Raw genomic sequence first — 20,763 nt, 5'->3', positions numbered from 1 at the left:
AAACTTTTCAATTTTTTTTCTGCTTTAAACGGTATCAACATACACAATATCAATTTTTATGTTTGTCGTAATTTCTGAATATATTCAAAATGAAAACAGCTAACGAAGAATTTTAAAATTAAATTGCGTTTCAGTTTTACAGACTTTGTACTACACCATCTTAATATGTATTTGTTAAAAGTAGCAAATTATACGGTGTCTTACTGCAATGTAACCGTTACCCGGGTAACGGGGCGGATCATGAAGAGTTGGTGTGTGTTAAAACCACAAGTATTGGATAGTTAATGTTACGGGTAGTTAAACAGAAAAACAGTAAACTTGGTCCGTTATTGTAACACAGTATAGCGGTTTAATGTTGCATGCAAAACTATCCCTATAGTAACGATTTTTAAATTTACACCAGTTGCGAACTCTGTCCTGTCTCATTAGTAAGTGCGAAGAACCTAAAATATTTGTCACTTAGATCTATTTTTTTCATATAGTTTTCAAAGTGTGACTTACAACTAATATTTTGGAAAGTGACAGTGTGTGGAATTTTAGATTGTAGTGTTAAATGAAATTAACACTGTTTTGTAAAATAAAATGCGCATGTAGACGAATACATGATAGTAATAGCTTTTATATTGGACTTGTAGCAGAAAGCAATGCCGAAGTCATTCCTTGCTGGAAGAAAATATGGAAAAGACAGCCGGTACTCTGAAATACGGCGAAATAAAAACTCGACGGAGGAGAAAGGTATGTCACATTTCAGTTAATTGTATCATAGTGTAAGCAGGAATGATAAAATCGTAAAAGTGGTTGATGGATCAGCTGAGAAATGCAAATTTATTGACATGGGGAAACGGCTATTTGAGTACTACTGGGTAGTAGAGTATGAGTGACATTGGATTGGACGTTGGAAAGAGACGGTAATGGGAAATCTCGAAAAATGTGCATATTTGAGAGAGCTGGTTAGTTTATGTAGGCCTATAGTACATGTGTAAGTCATTCTGATGATCTTTTGCCAGCATTATCAACTAAAGACATGAGTCTTTTATGCAGCAAGCGTGAACTGTTAATTGGATGAAAATATATTGCGACATAGTTCGTATGTGACCGTGAAGTTTACGATAGTATCCGTGTTGAATTAGATAATCTGTCGTTCATAGATGTTAAGACGGTTAACGGCATATTTTGGAGATGGTACAGACGCAGAAAGGACACGTGTCATTTCAAGACAAGCCAATTTATGAATTTGTCATCTCAGTCAAATGACACACGAAGACGCTAAATGCTTTTATATTGGTCAATTAGTGAAGAAGCAATTCTATTTTCCTTCTACTGAACTTTTTTTCTACTATATTCCGAGGGTACATCAGTAAGTTAATGTACCTGTATATATGCGATCTCTACATTGTTTTTGCCGACCAGTTATTCAAATTCTATCTATTATGTCAAGGGCGTTATCCTTGTCACAATATGTGATTAGTCACATTCTATGTAATAATAAAATCTTACTTTCTTACTGTTTTGTGAATGAATGAATATGTAAATGACTTATTAAATCAGACATTGTACTAACGTTAGGATTCATGATCTCGCAGTTTTTGTAATAGTGTCATTTTGAAATACCTATATCAATTCTGCATGAAAAAATGATACATCAAAGTCAGCAAAGTATCAGAGTTGCCAAAACTGACTCCATTTGACAGAAGATGTAATGACATTATGACACTGCGAAATGCGATAGTCTTGAGAGTTGGTGATTAAGTAAATATGTTATACTATTCATTCAGAATGGAGTCATATCGTCCGGAACATTATGTCTATAAATATAAGAACAGAGCATAGCAATGTAACAAATATTTAAATGTTACTTCCAAGAGCCCAAAGTTAACACCTGCAGCTTCTGCCAGGAATGTATTAAACAATTTAAATACTTTATTGCATGCAATGTTGAAATCTTTTGCAGTGTTATATAGTTAATTTGGTTTTTTAATCTAATTAAAAAAGTTTGGGCAGAACCACTTGTTTATTAGGGCATCGCCGGTTCAAAATCAAACCAGATATATTACGTCGTATGTGTTTTGTAACTGCAAACAAAGGACCATGTAGTTTCTATTTTCGTTTATAGCAAAAGTATAAAAATGGGTTTCACACTTTGCCGAAATTTGCATATTTATAAGGTTATAATTGCATCTGACTTGTTAATTTGTGGAATTTCGCATTCGTATTATATTCTTTATCTTTAACAAGGCGGTGTTTGATGAAGTTAGTGATTATTGTATGGTAAAGATGTCAGAAGATATCAACTAAACTGTTCAGTGAAGTCAATGTAATGATATAACTCATTCTATTCTTTTCTAATATTAAAATAGGTTTGAATATCAATTTTCCTCGGTTATTTCTTGATCATTCTTGATAATTTTTCTCAACACGTAAATATCGCAAGAAAGTATAAGACTGAATTATATATATAACTAAAACAAATGATGCAATGTTATTTTCTCTGTTTATATAAATCATTAAAAGCAAAGAATTTCCAAGTAGAAAGACATTTCCCTGGCATGATTGTACTCGTACATAAATGTAGATAATTTTACACACTTTCAAAACTAAATAACCAAATGCTGATCGTGTTCGAAACATAACAAACGTGATTAGGTTCAAAAATGTAGATTTATGCAAAAGCTGATGACTTACCAGCTTATTCTTTAGGTCTGACCATAAAATTTAACCCAGAGTAATACATTGTACCAGGAATAAAAAGGCATCATAGAAGGCACTGAAAAGCGGAAAGGCATATGATAAAAAACACCTATCAATGACAAAAATAGAACATTCATACTGAATAAATAAAGCTGCATGCTAAAATGCATTTTAATTCTTCTATAATAGGCCGTCAAACCTACCTTTCTCGCTTTTACATTTGTCTGTATCGTTTATAGATCATTGATGCGTACTTAATCTATTTTTATCTTGAAACTTGTAAATTAAGTCTTGTGCGCATTCAGTTGTTCTTAGTACATTTAATTTCATTGGATTCACTTAAAACGTCCAATGATATCTTTTTTTGTTACAAAATTACACGATGGTCATTTCTTTTACGGACGTTATGTTCAGTTACGACCAATGATTTTACATAGATCTGTGCTTCTTCCACGACAATTAGGCGGGAAAAGCGCCAAGACTATGTCAGTTTCCTGTTATCACGAGGAGGAGTTTGCACAGGCGCTGCTAGGGGGTTTTCACCAACTTGTATCTTTTTCTCTCTTTTTTTTGAAATATGAATAAATTTACTTGATTGTTTTCTTTTTGTTAAATACTGTTTTAAATCATGTGAATAACATCCCAGTTACACTATGGGCGTCTGGCACGAGTCGGAATTCGAACATTCTTCAGCCTGTTACATTTGGTACCTCCGGCGGGACTTGCGTTGTATGAGGTACTGCCCAGTCCTACTAGGACCCTGGACCCTATTCATCTTTATAACAGAGGTGCAAGAATCCGCTACATGTAATTAGGAAATTTGTTTCGGCTGAAGGGTGTTCGAATCCCGACTCGTGCCAACATGAACATCATTTTACCAATGAGGCAAAATAATTGAAAGAGAAAACCCAAAAAGAAGCTGTTCCTTACAGAAATACATTGTCAACCACATTAGTCTTAGCTGAAATACACCGTTTTTGTTTGATAAGAAATCATTACATTATTTTATTATAAATGTAAACTTTTACAAAAGTACATTCATCTACAATCTAAGGTATCAATTTATATTCGCAATTTATCATAATTTGTCGGCATTTGATCCGAGCGAAAATATTTTCATTTCTATTCAGTGTCATTAATTCAATTAGCCCCATCCTTGTTACAAGACAATAGGTGTGCCCTTGGGCTAGTGTCACCTTCAAAATATCTTAAACTTTACGAGTAGGGCGAACTCAAATGGCAAATAATTCGATGCTCAATCTTTATTTTCTTTAGTTTTCGTTAGTTTTGAATTAAGAACTTCAGGCTATTTTAGATAAATTGAATAGAATATTAAAGAATATGAAAGAGACTTTAATTTACTGGTATTATAGCCTTACTACGTTCGTCGGTACCATTTAACTAAGGTCTGGAGCGTGTTTGACCTAACCATGATGAATGAGAAGAACATAACAATTAATGACGTAAAGTTACTGATATAACGGAAGCACCGGTTATTAAGACACATGATATTCGAATAACATTGTTCATTATCGTTCACGACTGACACCGACAACTTATTTTCGTGTACTTTTTGCTGTGTCATTCAAGTTCTTAGTAGTTTTCAATTTCTTAAATACAATACGACCTTCTCTTCAACCAAACGAATTTGTTAAGACGTCAGAATCCATGAAAAGAGGGGAAAGTTTGTAATATCAGTTTTCAAAAATGAATAGACTAAATAAAAAACTGTTGGATGATATGAACCATCTTGAAAAACTGACTTCCATATAATTTACAATGATAGTACAATAAAGGTATCAGATATCCCATAGTCGTTCGACTATGATGTAATGTTTCAGGATCCTAAACAATCTTGAAAAATAGAATTGCAGTAATATGCAGTTGAGTGTAGCTGGTAATAAAAATGAGTCTAGAGAATTACTGTTATTACGTTAGAAGCATCCGGGGCAACTAACAATTGCACACTAAACATCCGTTAAGACCATCAAGATAGAGTAAATGTTATTAATTCAAAATTTTACCAGTTTTATCAATGGCATGCCACACTGAAAATCATGCAACATCTTGCCACCTGGTGAAAGGGTCATGTGTTCTTAAACCATGTAACATTATCAAGTGTAGGGTATTAATAACGGCATTTGTTGTATACATTTATAGTAAAACAGGTGTAACATGTCACTTTGTCTTGAATACTTTATCTTTCTCTGCAAGTAGATTTGAAAATACATTTGATAACACTTCGAATGTTTTGCGAAATCAACAGATAGACTTTGAAATTAAATACAGAGAAAATCAAACCTAGACTTCTGGGAATAAATATTTATAAACGTTCTACGACAGTCCATACAATAAAGTGTTGTAGGCTACAACATAAGACATTTCGTAACCGCTATATTTGCTCTTTTCTATAATAATCCGTTGACAAGCAAGAAAGAAACGGGCTCATTGTTATTATCATAGTTAATATTTCAACGCTCGAAAAATAAATACCTGTAATATAATTTTTATAATGCATCGTGAAAGAAGCGACATGAATCTTATACTTCAAAGTATCAATATTATACACATAGATACGCACCGTCTAATTTTCTGAAAATTGACTGGTCCGGCCTTCATTTCGGGCAGTACCGCAATGGGTGTTCACTGAAATTTTACTGACTGAATAGTTAATTCTGCCTTTGCGATCAGTGCAGACCAAGATTACCCTGCACATCTGACTGGTTGCAAAGGCAGAATCACTTGCCAACAGCAGGCTAAAAGTTAACGTTTCTTTTTAGATTAAATAGCATATTTGACTAAGAATTATAAACTGTTACATAAAGGTTTTATAAATTAATTTATTCATATGGGTAATAACACTAACAGAATTAAACTTACTTTTGGAAAGAACTGAAGCTGTTTTGGTGAATAATTTAATGTCTCTGCCTGGAGATGTAAGAAATGCGAAGAAATAGAAAATTTGATTTTAGTCATTACATAAGGCTTAAAAGGTACATGTTAAGATAGATCAATGTGAAAGCTGTTAAATCTTTAGGTTTCGTTGGCGCAAATGTTCGTGGCCAATTCATGGTGCTATGATTTCGTAGTCTGTAATATTTGACCATAAAATTAATAGAACATTGGCTTGTTCGTTGATATTAAAATATCATACATTGACTCAGTCACAAACCAGTATTAATTAATGATTTCCTTAGTAATCTATATATTTCTTATTTAAAGCATTTAATTGCTTTTTAACGGTTGTAAAATCAACGTTTAGGATGATTATACGTGCGAAACTTTTACATGGGCCTTGAATTTATATCAATTTTGTTTTCAAATTTTATGGATACCCGTACGAACTTTCTCATGTCATAACCTTTGCTCAGCAAGAAGACACAGCATGCATTAACTATCTCGTGGTGATAATTGTCCTTGCACTTTTCTTAAAATGATATTTTATGGATATGAATGTCATTCCTAAATGTATTAGATTACGATTAATCCTATACCACACTAAGAAATGATATCTACAACACCGCATGTATCGTCATACTTTTGGAAAGTATGACTTTTTTCATTATAACTGTAGTGTACCGCAATAATTGAACGATGGGTATCTCCGTTTTGGGAGACCGTTAGTCCCCAATATATAAAAATATGGATTAACATATATATTTGGTTAAATGTGTTAAAGTCATTAACCTTGCCTTGCACTTTTAAAATGTAGGACATAGAAATTATGTAAATTGTTAAAAAAGAACACGATGTTGCACAAAAATGAAACAAAATGTTTGATGTAAAAACAGTGTAACTTGCATTATTGAATCTATTATAGTCAAATATTGGCCATTTTGAACATATGCTATCAATTTGATTTGAATTTTCATATTAAATGTAGATTGTAAGAAACCTACTTGTTGTTTTTTGGAGTTATATTAGGACTCCAACTTCATCATGATGTTTTATAAAGTATAGACACATGTATACGTAATCATTAGAGTTGTGAATCTGAAATGACTATTTGTTGATGAAAAAATGCAACATTTTAATTCACATCTGATTAACAACTTGTGTAATAAACGGTGACCAGTCTCTGTTTTCTTCTTTTTCAGATACGGTCGCGGTAAGGAATTGTTATCAAATCCCTTCAAAAGAGACAGGTTCCATTGATACGTACGACGAAGTTGATGGAGAAATTGATAATACACAAACACAGAGGAAATTTTATCTTCCATTGATAAAGAACAAGGAAATACAAATAAATAACATAAACGAAACAAAAGAACTAGACAAAAAAGTACGATTGTTCGACACACAAATGAAGGCTGATTTAAAAGCTGACGATGAGAATGAGCCAGAAACGATATCATCAAAGCATGTAGCTAAAATAATAAATTTCAATCCAATTGCAACTTCAGCGTCCAAAACAGAAATAATGAATCATACTCGAGGTTCATTATTTTATTCACCAGCTCCACTGTCGTTGTCACCTATTTCGTCATTCCCTTTTCGTCAAAATGAACTCGCATCTCCAGATTCCCCATTGTCTAGCTTATCAAATTGGTCACCAAGGTTACCAAATACATGTCCAACATTTTCTTCTGTGAATGCCATCTGTACAAAGGATTCAATAAGCTCCGGGAGAATGTTTTATTCTAAAGTTCCAGACAGCAATAATAACGTGGTAACAAACGAAAACAAATCAGAAACTGTGTCTTGTGATAATTCGGCGCTATCATCGAGTAGAACAGACAAGTCTGAAAGGAATTCTAAGCTGACGTCAATTAGACCGATGGCTGACGGAAACAACAATGCTCGAGAAACAACAGCACAGAGAAACTTTGATTCTGAGCAAACGTCAAGAGCAATGACAATGCCACTGTTACCATTTCAACAATACAGAACTTTGACACAGACACAACAAGAGCTTTCAAAGCAAACTATATATCCTCATATCTGGAGACCCATTCCTCAAATGGCCGCAACGAGTCAACATGTCATAACTTCATTTTTAGGTCAAAAGAAACCCACGGACGATAGAATCAACAAACAAGTCTCAAATCCCATGGAAACTAATTCAGCGCCTACTTTACCTTTGCTAAAGACCACAGAATCTATTTCAATACTTCAGGTAAGTTGCAAACATACGTTTTCGTGAATAATAGCAAAACCCCAGATTTTCGGCCATCTTTTTTGTGTATCTACGTTTCATGAAAATTACCACATGGCTTAAAACTGTTCCAAAAAGAAAGTTTGATTTCCCGTAAAAGTTATTTTAAATGTTAGAAAATATTCTGAAATAATTATAACTATGTTTTATACCACTTGCATATAAATGAATTTATCATTTATCTATTTATCGTATCTTTTAAAACAACCGTTAATATTTTACATTTTCAGTCGCCCATCGTTGAGGGAGTTGAGCTTGTGAATGGTGGTTATGGGATTAAAAATCCTTTACTAACTCAGACCAGGCCTGCTTCGCTCGGTAAATATGAATCATTGTTGTTGTGTTTTAGTTCCTGCCAGTAGGGACTTATGGTTTGCCTGCCCCCATCTGTTCGTCCGTACGCTCGTCACTCACACAAAATTTGGATACATCTGTAATTGCAATAGACATTTATAATGGAAAATACGAACAGCTTTTTAGTTGCAAAATGTAGTTTAAAAGTAGTGACAGGTTGGGGTTCTGCAAAACCTTAAAAAGTACAAGGTATTTTTCATTACACAAAGATAAATAGCAATATGGATAATGTACATGTCCTTTTATTATGTTGCACTGTTTAAATCTGAAATTTACGACAATCTTACTGGTGGGCGATCGAACTGTAAAGATGAAATAAATATCTCTATGAGGTGAACATAAGCTCGCCCACAGTATGAATTGATATATGCACATTAGAAACATGTCCATTAAAATTATTGTTAAGACTGTCAAATAACTAGCTTCGAGACAGTTCTGCCTAAAGTACAGGTAGCTTAGTTTAAAAATAGGGACGTAGCTCCATTTGTTGTGACATGGATGTACTACAAACAATTTAGCTCAACAGTAATGAGACAGCATAAAAACGTTTTGTCACACTTTCTATTTTCTTCACCGCTTCGTATTCATACTTATTGTTAAGTGCTTAAATTCTATCCATGAATGCTACGGGGTGCCTTGTAATTACGTCTTTTTGATAATCTAAATTTACAAGGACGGATTTTCTCACGGCGTGCATTTCTCTAAATTGATTCTCGATTACTACAGTGCCCGTGTAAAAAACAGAAACGACTTGTTGTTTTTGTTAGGCTTTTCATTAAGGTAACTAGGTGTTTTGTTTTACAAAAATTACCGGCCATTATTTAACAACGACTGGTATTTTCATTTATTAGGAAAGAAACACTTTTCTTTAGCACCCGTATTCATCTGCATGGGAGCGGAGAAGATATCATTAACCAGGAATTTGTGTACACCCTTTAATTAAATGATACAGGATTAATTGATTTTTTTAATTACAATACATAAATAGTTACACCAAAATAATTGTTTTAGGCATATATATAAAATCATGTTACCGCTGTGTGCGAAAATGCTGCAAAAATAAGTTGAAACTGCGTTTAACGTCAATAGAGAATGAATTTACAAAAACGGAACATAAACTTTAGCTAAACACAATGATTGAATCCATTCATCTTGTATTTCAGCTATTCAGACTGAAGAAGGTCGATTCGTTTGCAAAATTTGTCAGAAATCCTTCCAGTTGCAGCGTCTGCTGAATCGTCATTTAAAATGTCACAGTGATGTGAAGCGGTATCTATGTACATTCTGTGGCAAAGGTTTCAACGACACTTTTGATCTCAAAAGACACACAAGAACACATACAGGTTAGTTTCCCCTTGTTTTAATGGTACTACAATATAACACACGAGTTTTTTTTCTAAGCATCACTTAAATATGCATGTCGTAAACACTTTATTTAACTTTACTTTTTAATATAATCATTTTGAAGACAGTTACTTCACGGTTTGCTGATTTATAAATAAATGAATAAATTCTAATTTGAAATAAACATTCTAGGCTCAGAAATCGACTAGTGTAATCTTCGGCATCTTGGGGGTTTAATTGTGCATATATAATTTGTTTCAACAGTTGTATAGTTAATATATATTCGCGTGAAATAGTTCCACTTGAATCCCAGTTTCTCTGCATAAACAAATCTTTGTTATAAAACATTATGTATTGACAAATTAATGGTAACCACTGTTAATGCAGTTTGACTTTAATTTCCAGTATGTCTGATAACATGTGGTTACAAAATAACTTTTTAATAAAGATAATACTATTGTATATCAGATGTTTCAATAACAATAAACAGATGCTTAACACAATAAAAAAACATTAAAACTTGAAGCATTCACATGAATGCCTGTTTCATATTTTGAATAGTTTTGTCAAATTTCTTTTCTTAGAAGTCATTTACGAAATTCGGGTGAAAAGTGACAATTTTCAAAATGAAAAGGTAACATGAGAAAGCAATTATAAGCTACTAAACAAAATTGTATCCATGCGACAGTTTCATTTTAAAATTGATTCAAAATGATGCCCGTTATTAATGTGTTAAAAGTGAGAATTAAAAGTTATTTCGAAATGATATTATTAAAAAAATAATTCTTCATCACGGCTACTACCGGTATCCGAATTAAATTTTAAAATAACCTAAAGACACTTCTGTGACAAGAAATATATAAACCCGATTTGTATTAAGATGTTATAATTATTGTAAAATTCTAGAGCAAAGCCATTTCCGATCTTTAACTTCTAAAAGTAGCAAAGGTCTATGACTGTCTTGTTCCGTGACCAAACGTCTATGACTGTATTGTTCCGTGGCCAAACGGGTATGATTGTATTGTTCTGTGACCAAACTGCTATGACTGTATTGTTCGGTGACCATACGTCTATGACTGTTTTGTTCCCTGACCAAACGTCTATGACTGTATTGTTCGGTGATACACTGTATGCAGTGTTCAACCCTTTTACAATTCCTCTTTGACCGTACAATGACGAGACAGGTTGTGCACACTATGACATTTAGCCTTGAATACCCCTAGGAACGGACTGTCTAGATCACTGTCCCCGCCAAGCTTCATCTTGCCCTTAATTATGTTTCGTTTGGTGCTCTGACTTCTACAAAGTAAATGAGTGTATTTATTATGTGTGATACTTTATAACTGACAAAATTAAATCGTCTTTTGTTGTGGTGAGAAACGTGTTGTGGTGTTATTTCGAACAGGAAAAAAAAAAAACACCAAGAATGAAAAATTCGTTACGTAAATGCAAAATAAAACTGCAGTTAATTGCTCAATATCTTATAAATAAATATTATAATACAAGATCTCTTCCAGTGTCTTGTTTCCTTTGTCATTTTGCATATATAAAGACAATTTTGATGTATTTAAAAACACAAGATACATTTGCAGGTGTTCGTCCATACAAATGTGATAGTTGTGGTAAATCATTTACCCAGAGGTGTTCTCTCGAGTCGCATTGTAAAAAGGTCCATGGATCAGAGTACATGTTTGAATATAAGGTAAGCGATATCTGAAGCCGGAACTTTTCTTTCCGACCGATATCTGATAAAGCTATTTAAACACCTATTATCCTTAGGGCGGCCAGCATATATTTATGCAATCTCGCCAGGCATATACATGCTTTTGACAACACAGAAAATGACGTCACTCGACCTTCAGCTCTTTCCGGAAGTAAAGAAAATACGAATTGAAATTATCTGGGCGTTAGTACAGCATGTCAGCTTTTCATCTACGAAAAGATATTTGAGCTCGGGATAAACACAAATCCCACAGGGGTCCGTAACGGACCAAGGGTACATTGATAATTTTAGAACTTCATCAAATCGCTCAAAAGGTCGTTTTTGATGTTGTCTGAGAGTGTCAGTATATGTCTCGGATGTAAGATATAACCGTATTTGAGAGCTGCAGACATAGACATTTCAGAAATATTTTCAAAATAAATTTCGTGTAATAAATGTTGATTCTACGGAAGCGTGAAAGGGCCATCAGACGCTAATACGTTTTATTACGTTAAGGCTGCGGAAAGGATATAAGATACCAGTTGAAAAAAAAAAACTGTTTCGTTTCAATTCCTATTTGTTCTTTGATATGTCCTTACAGACCAAATGGCGTACAAAATACCTGATGTAATGTAGAACGTACAGTGATGCACTTGTCCAAATATTGCTGGAAAACGTATCTATTGCTTGCTCTAGAATCATTTCAAAGACCTAAGTGCTTGTTCCAACAAACTGCATGTACCTCTGTTATTATGTTCTAATGGAGAAACAGGTTATTCAACATACAAAAGCTCGTTTTAATTGTAAATAAATTCTGTAAAAAGATCCTCTGGAAGCACAGAATGCAACCAAGCAGAATAATAGCAAGACGTATGTGGAAACATACTATATCAAGTATGGATGCAGATTTTCGAGTATACAATAAAATAAATCAAATTATGCTTGCAGAAAATATCTTTTTTAAGAGTTTGTTCGAAACCTTTCATTATCAACGGAGGCCGATCTTACAGGTGTCGCTTTGTCAGTCCTTTACGTCTGTCCGCCTGTCAGTACGTCACACGTAATTGCAGTGAACATAAATCATAACTCGAACTGATTTTAAAATTATCTAACTTTTTGTATTTAATCCTTTTCTTGACTATTTAAGAAACTTCATAACTTTATTTTGATTTGTAAAAACAAAAATATCTCCCTTTATGGACCTACTTGCTGCATAAATTCAGACGTAGTGGAGACATTTCAATGAGGAGATATCAATAAGAGGATGTGCAGTTTTCGACAGCCTCAATTTCAATTTGAAACTGCGAACTTTCATACATGAATCAGTGGAGGAAGACGAATGATTTTAGACAAAACGTCTATTATCAAACCGTCATGGAGAATATACGCCTCACCCGGGGTTTGAACTCACGACCCCGCAATCTGTATATCTGCGCTCTCCCTGTTGAGCTTAGCGGGTAGAATAGAAGAGTAACATCACACAATAAATGTGATCATTTGACAAAGCCCTGCTAGGGAGCATCCATCGTTCACTAGTAACCACTCATAGTACAGAACATGTTTGCAGGCATTGATTTCATGTGACACATCACCTATATTAAACTTTAGCAAATATACGTTAGATTGATATTCTTTTATTGCTAACAAATTAATTATTCAGTTCTGAACGATGTTCCAATGTATTCCAGGAGAGACGCACAAAACTGTATGTATGTGAAGACTGCGGACATACAACCACCGAGCCAGGGCAACATTTTATACACTTAAAACGGAACCATCCAAAGAGCCCTGTCTTACTGAGATTCTATGATAAACGACAGTTCAAATTTAGCGACTCGGAGAAAGAAAAACCGGAGCAATCTGTATGCTGACCGAGATAATGCTTTAGACCATAATGTTTTATAAGGTAAAGTAATTTATGTGGTTCCACATTGTAATGCAAAATTTGATAAAGCAATAATAGAAAACTTGCGAGAAAATTCGTCCATGTAAATTTTAACTACTATCTTAAAAAATATTATTTAATCTTCCTGTTTCTTCTTTTTATGACATTAGTTTATATCAAACCTGCTAAATTGATCATAAGTACATCGAAGAAACATCATTTTAATGCTAAATAATTGCGACCGGAGATAAGATTCGAACTTGTTACGAAGCAAGGCAGTAGAAGTTAGCAATGATAAATTTGACAACTCTGTGAATTGTGGTACGGCCAACCTCTCCACACAGCAATATTTGTAAAAGTTACATTGATTGAATCACAGTTATGACAATGTTATAGAGGATATTGACAGGGAAACTTGTTTCAGCACCAGCATCGCACAAATAACGCTTTTGAGAATAGAAATATGGTTGATTTAACCCGCATGAATAAATACAAGTAGAAAGAATGATATCCCATACCTTATTATTTAAAGAAGAGGTCGACAGTTAACCTAAAAGATTTCTGCGTCCTCCAACTTCTGGCATCGAAATGTTGGCCGGATGAGGGTGATATTGTAGAATATAGGCGTGTATGAACACACCTGTTTGAACGCATGATGAGGTGTAACTATAGTGCAGGTGGAAGGAAGTTTGATAGACATATTTAGTCTATAAAAGGGAGACACATAGACAAGGGCTCAATCCATTATACAAATTGCCGCTTAACTAGGGAGCATTTGATAATCCGATAAATGTGCTTTCAACACTGTCTTACAGTTGCAATACAACAACTGTATAGGATTTCTACTTTGGTATGATACGGAAGGAGTGAAACATTCCATATCTTACCTTTCACCTGTTTAATCTGGATGCATGGTATCAAGGCACAATGAAAAACATTTAGTGTCCGATCATAAATGCTTTGGCTTTCTCAGATTGTCCAGGGAGAAAGGGAGGTGAAGATGCGAGTTAAGAAAAGCTTGCACTAAAGAGTCATTGTGTTCCGGTTTCTATCTTTGATGTTATTTCAGTTTCAAAGATTATTTAGCTTTTGAAAGTATCAAATAAATTAATCTTCGGCAACGCAAAGTATAACATGTATCAAATAAATCCCGGGAATGCAAAAGAAAATGAATCACATTAATCCCTTGGGATAAAAAAGAAACAAAATTTATCAAACGGCATATAATCGGCAAAACAGTTTTATTGAAGGCTATCAAAAGGCAATAGGTCATGATAAGACGAAAAGCTTTAGCATTGATGTAGATCGGTGTGTGTTTGTGCGTGTGTGTCGTCGGGGAAGAGGGCGGGGTAGTATTAGCATATAATTATTGAAACCAAAATAATTGGATCATAAATAAAAATAAAAAATGTATAATTTTAGTCCTTACTTCCTCATGTTTTTCTTTTGTACTAAATTATTTGAAAGCTTAACACACAGTTTGTCAATATATTTATTTCTTGAAGATCATTGCATTTCTCCGATGCATCTGTGTCTAAAATAAAAAAAAAACGAGTTTATACCTTTTCCTTTACTATCAGCTGTTTTAAGTGCCGTCTGACTGCTGTTGAAAATTCTCCCTGTACTTCCTTTGGGATCACGGAGTACATTCATTTTCACAATTATAGAATTCCGGCCGGTGCCAGGGGGAATGATGGGTGTTGCACATTTTGTTACCTCTCATGAACAGACTCCATTAAACTGAACATGCTGTTACGTTCTATGCTTCGAAAGGGTCTTTTCTCATATTTATTAACTCCAATCCAAACTAATCGGTGGTAAAAGAATTACCATAAATACGTCTATTACAGGTGTCGCAAACTTTTTCTTTGAATGTAGAAAACTTAAAACGGTGTTTCATTTTGTATTTGAAATACCTGAAAAGTATTGATGTGAGAGGTTACCCAAATATGTTAATTTAGAAACAAAGAAAATCTATCTACTCTCAGTACAGTTGATCACATAATTAAAAGTTGGCTATTTTTGAGATCAAATATTTTACAACATCCTGTATAAGTTTTATTTTAAGTGAAGTACTTTGGATAATTTCTGGTTTTTTTGTATACTTTCAGAAGTTGAAAGTTACGCCAACAACCGTACACAATACTGCCTTTCAAAGTGGACCACTCTACAATATGCAGGAAGAATGACATAAAAATAGTTCTTCTAAGAGAGGAAAATAGACCGTATCTTTAACTGTGAAAATGTAGTGCATGCCTTATCATGACAAGTACCTGATCCTAAACTAACTCGATGCCAAACAAGACTTTTTAATAAAACGTGTCTTCTATACGTGTTATGTTATATTGCAAACATGTTTTACTGTCTTGAGAAAGTTTAAAACTACTAATTCGAATAAAATAGACAGAAAATATTAATTGTTGTTTTAATGTTATAGTTTGTAGATACTAATTTCATAGTTTCTTCTGGCAGCGAACATAATTCAACACAATGTGTTGTGAACTAAGCATAATTAAGCAGTGGTCTTGTTCACAGTAGAAGGAATTGTTTATTCGGGAAATGCCATGTTGCACCTCAAATTGAGAAAGCTGCAAGCTTAATGTTCAGGATATTTACCACTTTCTCGATAAGCAAGACGTAATATATTGCAGGTTGCGAATGACATAAACATTCTAACTCTTTCTTAAATACATACACAAGGGCGTCGCTGGAAATGGTCATTTGGGTTTTAAACGTTTCTTAGAGGATATTAACATGTAATGACGAGTTTAGGTTAGCATCAAGGTTTTGTGAAAGCTTACAGGTTTCCATTTTTTCTAACAGCTGCTTATTTTTAACCTAAAATTTAATTATTATAAACAGGAGGGAGAAACTATTGGGTTTTGTGAAAGAACATTGATTTCGTTAGATTGCAATTTTCGTACTAAAAGTAAATTATAATAAAGTTTATCATTCAAACAGAAGGGAAAAGCATCAGAATGACATAGAAACATTTCACGCACGTACGCACGCTAAGTTTAAAACTAGCAAAATGCAAACTCTGTAACAAAGAGTGTAGAATGTTTAACACTAGAGATATACCTTATCTTTTGAACGCATGACCAATTGTATCGTCTTAATTGTTTGTTTGTTTGTTTTGGGTTTAACGCCGTTTTTCAACAGTATTTCAGTCATGTAACGGCGGGCAGTTAACCTAACCAGTGTTCCTGGATTCCGTACCACTGTTCTCCGCAAGTAACTGCCAACTTATTTGAACTATTCAAATAAAGAGCTTCAACAGATTAAATTACAACGTACATTCGAGAAAAATCGACAAGGAACCGTGTTGTTGCCCCCTCAGTAAAGAACGTTCTTGGTGTCACGGTCTTTGTCCCCAATTTTTTATCAATATATTAAGTACTTCCTAAAAGACAGACTGAAAAATTAAACATTGAAGGTGGAAACAGATATGACAAATATCCATTCATATTCGATGTAAAACATTCAGTTCATCTAAGGTGATGATTGTCTGAATGATATTCCGTAATTCAGTTAAAAGAAATATGCTTCAGTGGCATGTATACTTAACAATAAGCAAAGATGAAACCAAAACTCGCATGGTCTCGCCAAAAGATATGAAAGCGGCATTTACACAGAATGCTGAAATGCTGCACGCAGAACACGTAACTGTCCGATTACCAATTTGACTGATAATTTGTTTCTGCCCTTATATATTAATATCAGTCCAGAATAAAAATTACGTATGAACAGGCCTGTGTAAAAGTAATGTAAGACAGACGTTTTTACATTTCCTTACATCTTTCGTACAATCCTAGGGGTGCTCGGTTTCACCATCATTCAAGGAGTAATATTATCAAGAATAAAATCTCACAAACCTCGTAATTAATTGTCTGTTGTATATACTGGAACAAAAAAAAAATGATTGGCTTTTAATGAAAATATGAACACAAATTAACATTTTAACGTCCGATATCAAAACTTTGATCTATCATATACACACATTTTGCAAAATACCGTGGGAAAGGTTGTCAGTCCCGTTCTCTATCACATTTATACTCGTGTAACACACTATCTTATGTAAATGGGAAAATAGAAGAAATCGTTATTAAGGGTGTATAAATGACGAGATTGTACTGTATGAAACGGAAGTCGTAACATTTAGGACAGTATCACTTAATAAATGATTACGGATAGTTTCAATTACAATCTTATCCGACTTCCCGTTATAAATGTTAGTGCGTCTAACAGGAAAGAAAATTATTTGAAATAGGATTATTGAATACTAAAGACAACTGTGAGGCTAGCATTCCTACATTTTGTAAGTTCTACAGAGAAAAAACCCTGAAGTTATGTCCATTTTATCACAAAGCTCGTTTGCTGTACTGTTTTGTCCTATCACCAAGATCTGCTTTAGACATACAAGTCTAATCTGAGAAGTTTTTCAGGATTTAAACACATACTGCCATGTGCCAATTTTTGCTCTAAATATATAAATAACCAATCACAGTTTTGAAATCGGCATTTTAATCATTAATCTCGTACAGATTCAAGAATAAGAGTTGAAAAAGTATACCATCAATACCTTAGTAATCTATCGCTTCGCTCGTTGATAATTTTGACATGAAGAATTGTTGCATACCCTGCCTTTGTTGTCACTCAGTATTATAAGATTTTGTTACTAAGCGCTAATTCTCCGGTGTTGATTTATCATAATGATACTATTAAATTGTTTTGGGATATTTTATAACTATGACATGATGTACAATGTTCTAAATATTTGTCTTGCAGTGCATTTGATAATGCATGAAGATGACATACACTAAACTTGCGTAAGGTTTATATGTATGCGTGTCAGGACGTTTTTCATTTATACTTGTTTAGCGTGTCATTTAATAGGAAAGTTTCTTTTCTAATAATTAATTATCTAATTCTATTTTTTGTCAATTATTCTCCTACATATATCTTATATCACTGCGTTTCCTTTTAAAGAATATGTTAAAAATTTAAAAACCTTTATCCCATTTGTTCGTATATGTTCGTAAAATCAAAAACAAAAGCCCCCCTTATAGTCTAGTTACTCGACAGTAAGTTTTATTTTCGAGATCTGTCTCCAGTTCTATATTTCCCTTTTTCCTTTTTATTATAGGAGAAATATATACAAAGGTGTAAAGTTCTTCCGTTAGCAGAATTCATCTATCAATTACTTGTTTTTCCTAAATTTAAGAGTACGGTTTTTACTTACAAATGAATGTGTAAGGAAATGTTGCTTAGACAAATTCATATAAAAGAAAAAATATAATTACGTGTTACTTGATGAGATGTATTTTACTAATTTACTTTGTTACTTTTTTATCAACTATCGAATTCTACTGTGAAATGTTGACCATACGGAACCAGTTTAAACACCCGAAACATTAATCAAAAGAGACACACACTTTACAAGCAAACAAGTATAGCTGGTCAATCAGGTTTAACTATTTGAATTGTGTGGATGACTAGATCTATTGTTAGTTTGAATCCAGTTTCAAGCATCAAGCATGTCGGTAAAATTTGGTTAACCCTGTTGTTATATTGGCTATGTCCTTTTAAGTTTGTTGTGATTCCGTTCCTTACGCGTAGATTTTAGTATGTCAGTAATCAGTTTCAATATGCTTTTGTGTAAATGCGTTCAGCAAATGTTATATTTAAGAAATAATGTATAGAGAAACGTTTTAATGCTATTCATGTACGGCAAGAGGTTATTCGTTTTCGGAATTTCTTTATCGCTACAAAAACATTGACGTCATCGCACGTAAACGTGACATCATTTCAGCGTAAGCGTGTTTTCACAGAAACAGGCATATAAGAATTAATCTTCACTTCATGTTCAGCTTCTTAAACTGTACGAGTATGAATATGCTTAATATCTTTATCAGTTCGTCCAGTGAGGTTTCGTTGTTAGGAGTCGCTATTTTTTTTCAAAAGTTTAAATACTGTTGTAGACACTGTGCAGTTTCTAAGTTCTTAGACCTCCGGACTGGGTTCTTCAGTTATATAGATCTATATGGATCTTGTGTTTTGGAAAATGTAGCATGTATTATTGTACAAAATTGACTTCAAAGATATACTATGTTCATCCTTCGCTAAAATATTTTATCATTAAATGTCAAAGCTACTCACCCACAGTTTGAATGAATTTTTTCAACATGTTCATTTCCACCAAGTTTGACATAGAATGCATATATAACATTGAAAAAGTGGATAAAATAAAAGTTAGATATTGGTAAAAATGCAAGAAGAATCTAAATTTTCTGCATTATTTCAAAAGCGTTGCAAAGGTTTACTACCTTCTGCACAATATGTTTGGTTTTTACAAAAATAACTTGTAAAAGTCTTATGTCTATAAGTTTGTACCACTTGTCACTTTCAGAGTACTCACTTTCTTATGGACTTTTGAAAGAAATTATTTCTCGCCTTAAAATGGGTAAATCCCTTAAACTTCAAATGTAAAATCCTGATCAAATATATTTAGCTTGGCTTAATCATTAAACTAAATGTGTATTGAAAGTTGCATTCACAATTAGATAAGTGGTAGTATAAACTTATACCGTATAAAGGTATATATTTATTATCGTTATTATAGAAGCCAAGTAATGAGAAGTTCCATTAATAATTTTTACCGAGAAATTTGTTTTACTTAGTACTAAGTGATAACATAGTCATGAAATCTTCCTCAATCCGCATTCCTGTATTCTTTAAAATCACTTTCAAATTGCCTACTCGGCTCGTTTAAACATCTAAATTCAACTATGAGCATCTTTGAACTTGATTCACATCCTTAACGGCTGATATAAATGTATAATTGAGCCGTGCCATGGGAAAACCAACATAGTGGGTGTGCGACCAGCATGGATCCAGACCAGCCTGCGCATCCGCGCAGTCTGGTCAGGCTCCATGCTGTTCGCTTTTAAAGCCTATTGGAATTGGAGAAACTGTTAGCGAACAGCATGGATCCTGACCAGACTGCGCGGATGCGCAGGCTGGTCTGGATCCATGCTGGTCGCACACCCATTATGTTGGTTTTCCCATGGCACGGCTCAATTAAATAAGTGATGCTGTATTTACCTTCAAATGTCATATTATGCAGAGTCATTTTCACGTAGCGGGGATACGCAAACCGGGAAAAGATACTTTTAATGCCGAATTTAAATAGCTTATGAACTCATGCCCAGTGTGTGTCTGCAAGAATTATTTGCCTCTATTTAACTTAGTAAATCCTTGTCGTAAAATCTGATTTTATTTATTCAAATGAATATTAAGTCTCAAATAGCGCAATTCAATAAAGTCACCAGTCTCCCCATCATCTGCCAAGGTTGTTATTGTTTAAAAAGTCATAATTCATTATTATTTCTCAAACCGGCTTTTATGTTATATTTTATCTCACATATCATTATAAAATACATAAATCGCTGAACTGTAACCAACATAAAAGCGAATGAATTTCATTTCTTCCTCAGATTTCAAAGACAGTAGGTTTTTGTAAGTCCATCTCCCACAACTAGATAACTATTTGTTACCGATGCACATGTTTCGGAGACATGTTAATTTTTACTTTTATGATACAATTTAGAAATGATACAACACAGTAATATTAAC

The 20,763-nt window shown here is 33.6% G+C and overlaps 1 protein-coding gene across 2 annotated transcripts; it reads left to right on the top strand.

The window, feature by feature from the left end:
* The first annotated feature begins 302 nt into the window (after window positions 1–302).
* LOC123558174 (myoneurin-like) lies at window positions 303–15,541 on the top strand. 2 transcript variants are annotated; one of them, XM_053542840.1, is made up of 8 exons: window positions 303–428; window positions 636–735; window positions 6,786–7,804; window positions 8,074–8,161; window positions 9,361–9,540; window positions 11,134–11,243; window positions 12,932–13,149; window positions 15,240–15,541. In XM_053542840.1, the coding sequence occupies exons 2-7, from the start codon at window positions 645–647 to the stop codon at window positions 13,112–13,114; spliced, it is 1,671 nt and encodes a 556-aa protein (XP_053398815.1). In that variant the 5' UTR covers window positions 303–428; window positions 636–644; the 3' UTR covers window positions 13,115–13,149; window positions 15,240–15,541. The 2 variants fall into 2 exon arrangements, with proteins under 2 accessions (XP_053398815.1, XP_053398814.1); XM_053542839.1 differs by having other exon boundaries at window positions 308–735.
* Window positions 15,542–20,763: the final 5,222 nt, after the last annotated feature.

This window comes from Mercenaria mercenaria, chromosome 5, assembly GCF_021730395.1.
Source record: "Mercenaria mercenaria strain notata chromosome 5, MADL_Memer_1, whole genome shotgun sequence".
In the NCBI taxonomy this organism is placed as follows: domain Eukaryota; kingdom Metazoa; phylum Mollusca; class Bivalvia; order Venerida; family Veneridae; genus Mercenaria; species Mercenaria mercenaria.
This window is presented reverse-complemented; position numbering and strand designations above follow the sequence as displayed.

Excerpts from the sequence above, each read along its gene's own strand:
- LOC123558174 (XM_053542840.1), top strand. The coding sequence starts at position 645 with ATGCCGAAGTCATTCCTTGCTGGAAGAAAATATGGAAAAGACAGCCGG. Across the intron at positions 7,805-8,073 it reads AATCTATTTCAATACTTCAG|TCGCCCATCGTTGAGGGAGT; the intron begins GTAAGTTGCAAA and ends TTACATTTTCAG. Across the intron at positions 11,244-12,931 it reads AGTACATGTTTGAATATAAG|GAGAGACGCACAAAACTGTA; the intron begins GTAAGCGATATC and ends AATGTATTCCAG.